Genomic DNA, 4,055 nt, shown 5'->3' on the forward strand with positions numbered 1-4,055 from the left:
GGTCCCACGGCCCTCTGTGGCCCAAAGTTAAAAACTGTTGTTCTTTTTAGGCCCTCAAGGTGGCGCTCGGCCCTTAGGTTAAGAATCTATGATCTAGAATAAATGCTGTTATAATGTCTGGCTGCCTGTTTTTACAGGGCAGCAGAACTGAGGGCAGAGTGTTTTCAGGAAGCAGCAGCCCACAGTGATGTTGTTGTGGCGAYGCTTTCTGAGGAGCTGGAGACGCTCAGAGACGAGCTGGACAACAGGACAGCATCAGGACAGAGGTGAGGGCTTCAACATATAAACACTTTTTACTGACATGAACATATAAAAGTTCTCTGATACGCTGCCATTTTTATAATCAAGTCAAGTTTTATTTCTAAAGCACCTTTCACACAGAAATTTACAGCAGATAAAAAACAAACTGTTCTCTTCCTTGTCTTACAGGGCTGAGCAACAAAGGAACCAAGCTCTTCAAAATGCAGAGAAACTCAAAGAAGCTTTTAAAGATTATAAAAATACRATTTCTGTTAAGCTCCAAAAGGTCCACTTATTGAACTCTTTCTGTCCTTTCTTTCTTTGTTTGTTGGCTGTTGAAGCTGAAGTGTTTTTATCTGGGCTTTAAGGTGATGGAAAGTGAAAGCAAACTGAAAGAGAGTCTGATCGAGTGTGACAAACAGAAAGAAGAACTGGAAATGAAGTTTTCAGTGTTGGAMAGTGAGAAGGCAGAACAGAGCCGGACTGTCAGGTACTGTCTCCTCTGGTTTATAATGTTTGTTAAAGAATAAACAGAATGGGTCCTAAAACAGAACCCTGGGGTACACCACAAGACAGGCTGGTGGTATCGGACATAATGTTTGTTAAAGGAGCATGTTAAAAGTAAAAGGACTTGCTGGATGTCAGTGAACCAGCAGCATCTCTTCTCACCTGTGTCTCAGCCGGCTGCAGAAGGAGCTRCAGCAGGCCACAGCTGCTGCTGTTGACCTCCAAGCCCAGGTGGAGGACGCTGGACGAAAAGCCTCTCAGCTGGAGCGGCAGCTTGTGGAGCGAAGTGCAGARTCCAGGGAGCTGGAGGAGCTGCGGACTCTGACCCGCAGCCAGGAACAGAGGGCCACCCAGAGCCTCAGAGAGGCTSAGCAGAACCAGGCAGAGCTGGCCAGCCTGGAGGCCATACTGGCTCTGCTGCACCTTCGAGAGGTGAACAGGTTCTCCTCTATAAGGAGCTGTAGTTCACTCTGAATGATTGAGTCTTTTTGGATCAGTAGAACAGCACACTTATTATTATCTAACACAGTTTATTACCTCCCTCCAGGGTCCAGAGGGGCCTCTCTGTACCTGTCCTTGCATGCTGCCCCCAGCAGATTATTCTGGAACTGCACACCTGCTTCAACTGAAACCAGGTAGGCTGACAATTCTGATGCATCAAAACATTATGACCCCATTTAGAGTTTGCTCTACTATCTTGAAGCTGCAGTTTTTACCTAAAGAAATGTGTACGCTCAACTGTTGGCTGATCAAACTAATTAAACAGCCAGTATTGGGAATATGAAAGGCTGAAAACACAGCCTTTTTAGCAGCCTATCCATGCTAGTCGCTAGCCTCTAGTGCTAACACCAGTCTATCAATGCTAGTTGCTAGCCTCTCTAATGCTAACACCAGCCTATAAATGCTAGTCGCTAGCCTCTCTAATGCTAACACCAGCCTATCAATACTAGTCACTAGCCTCTCTAATGCTAACACCAGCCTATCAATACTAGTCACTAGCCTCTCTAATGCTAACATCAGCCTATAAATGCTAGTTGCTAGCCTCTCTAATGTTAACATAAGCCTATAAATGCTAGTCACTAGCCTCTCTACTGCTAACACCAGCCTGTAAATGCTAGTCGCTAGCCTCTCTAATGTTAACACAAGCCTATAAATGCTAGTCACTAGCCTCTCTAATGTTAACACAAGCCTATAAATGCTAGTCACTAGCCTCTCTAATGTTAACACAAGCCTATAAATGCTAGTCGCTAGCGTCTCTACTGCTAACACCAGCCTATCCATGCTAGTCACTAGCCTCTCTAATGCTAAGCAAATGAATAGTCTTCTTTTCATTTGTCAGTGCCTGCTGCTCATTGAGCCGTGCCGGGCTGTCATTAATCAGATGAATAGCTGGCTTAGGAATAGAATTGGTCTCCTGCTACTAGGATGTAGCAACTGCTGGTTGTACAATAGTCTTAATTTTGGCCCTCACACAGTGCCATACTTTAAAGGCAGCAGTTTCCAACCTTTACATTGAAAATAAATATTTTTGCCACCTCTCCACCCAACAAATATTTAWAGCCAAAGAACCTACTTGGACATTAAAACACAGACAACAACTTATACAGAAAACTGTCTGTCTGAATTCACAAAAAAAAAAGCTTTTAAAAAGGACATAAAAATGAGCCTGGATAGGACTTAATATGTCTTAAACAAATTAAATTTACTCAAAGTACTGAAGATACCAAGTTGTTTTTAATAYTTTGAAATGATATATTTTGTAAAACGATTTGTCATTTTATTCAWTGCCTTACTTGAAGTCTCAGAATCTGTGGGTTGAAGATACACTTGCAGCTGCAAACCTTCTCTCCTGTATCAAAAATCCTAATATTTCTCTACTTTTCCTGTCGGTCTGTGGACGTGTGCAGGTGAGGGCTACCAGCAGCTGCTGAGGCTGTTGCAGTGGAAGGAGGCTGAGAGGATGAAACAGAGCTGCCTGAAGGAGCGGCTTCAGGAGCGTCTGAGCAGAGCGCAGGAGGAGATCTGCTCCCTGCAGAACTCCATGTCCCAAAGAGCCCTGCACTACCAGAACCTCCACACGGAGCTGCTGAACAAAGACACAGACACAGAGAAGGAGGTGATGCTTCTTCTTCTTCTCCTCTCACCTGGTTTTTTTTATTTAACGTAGAAAGGTCAACAGGTTGGGCTTATGGTTTTTATTTTAATTTTATGTCAGCTAAAGAGAAAAAGTGCGCGAGTAGCTGCTCTGGAGAAGCAGCTGCAGGAGAAAACCTCAGCGTACAGTCTGGCTGCACTGAAGAACACTGAGCTGGAGAGTCAGCTGCAGGTACACAACACAAGCTGAGTGGCACCAAATGTTTTCCAGTCAGGATCATCGCTTGTTTTCTCTGATCACAGGAGAAGACCAGTGCCCTCCAGCACCACCAGTCTCTGATGACCAGAAAACAAAGAGAGTACCAGCAGGCTCTGGAAAAGTGTAAACAGTCTCATTCCAACCAGCTGACAGAACAACAACACAGAGTAGAACTAGTGAGCTACAGTTTTGTGTCTTTTGCACTTTTTGCTTCATTACCTCATATTTTCATTCTTAACCYGTTTAATCCCACCGGCAACAAWTGTTGCCAGACATTTAGTTTTACTTCTGGAAGCTCTAAAACTGTTATTTTGCCTTTGGGCAGCTATTTTAAGTTTTACAGCAGTATATTAGGCTGTCTACTCTTAGTTTTATCAATTTCATGTAGTTAGTGTGAACGGTCACATGACCACACCCCTTGACTTCCTGCCTGCCCTGCTGGAGGGAAAAGCCTACCTCAAACTGGTACAAAATGGAGTGAATAAAATATCTTAATGAACACATATAATTAAATATTTTGTACATACATTCTTCCTTCTGATGAGATATATGGAGAGTTTTATGCTTGCATGCATCTTTTGACTGTCAGGAGAGTGAATGTAAGCACGACAACAATTGTTGCAGCTAGTTTAACACATAGACAGAGCTATGCTAGCTGTTAAAGGTTTGACTGTTTATTTTATTCATCTTATAGGTTTTTTTTTCCATTCAGCTTAAAACCATCAGATGTTTTAGATCTTTTAGACCTGAAAGAACCTCAAAATGATGTTTGTTACATCAGGGGGTCCCAAACTTGTCCATGCTATAGCCCCCCAAACAGCACAAGCGTTTGGCTGGGGACCTCATGCAAACCTACAAACAATTCGACAAAATACGTAAAATGTTAAAATGTTGTTTAAATCACTTTTTGTAAGTATTATATTTGTTTAACATTAATATTTTATTAACTAAAATG

The 4,055-nt window shown here is 42.7% G+C and overlaps 1 protein-coding gene across 1 annotated transcript in view; it reads left to right on the plus strand.

Annotated features, from left to right (window-relative positions):
• Window positions 1-4,055, plus strand: part of ccdc18 (coiled-coil domain containing 18) — a gene marked incomplete in the record, with an annotated part of 39,205 nt that overhangs the window by 3,297 nt on the left and 31,853 nt on the right. The window contains 8 exon segments of the mRNA XM_014025349.1: window positions 138-266; window positions 430-526; window positions 609-730; window positions 921-1,179; window positions 1,295-1,382; window positions 2,655-2,863; window positions 2,963-3,073; window positions 3,145-3,276. Of these exon segments, the coding sequence (XP_013880803.1) occupies window positions 138-266; window positions 430-526; window positions 609-730; window positions 921-1,179; window positions 1,295-1,382; window positions 2,655-2,863; window positions 2,963-3,073; window positions 3,145-3,276 (1,147 nt within the window).

Source organism: Austrofundulus limnaeus, unplaced genomic scaffold (genome assembly GCF_001266775.1).
Source record: "Austrofundulus limnaeus strain Quisiro unplaced genomic scaffold, Austrofundulus_limnaeus-1.0 Scaffold470, whole genome shotgun sequence".
NCBI classification, from domain to species: Eukaryota; Metazoa; Chordata; class Actinopteri; order Cyprinodontiformes; family Rivulidae; genus Austrofundulus; species Austrofundulus limnaeus.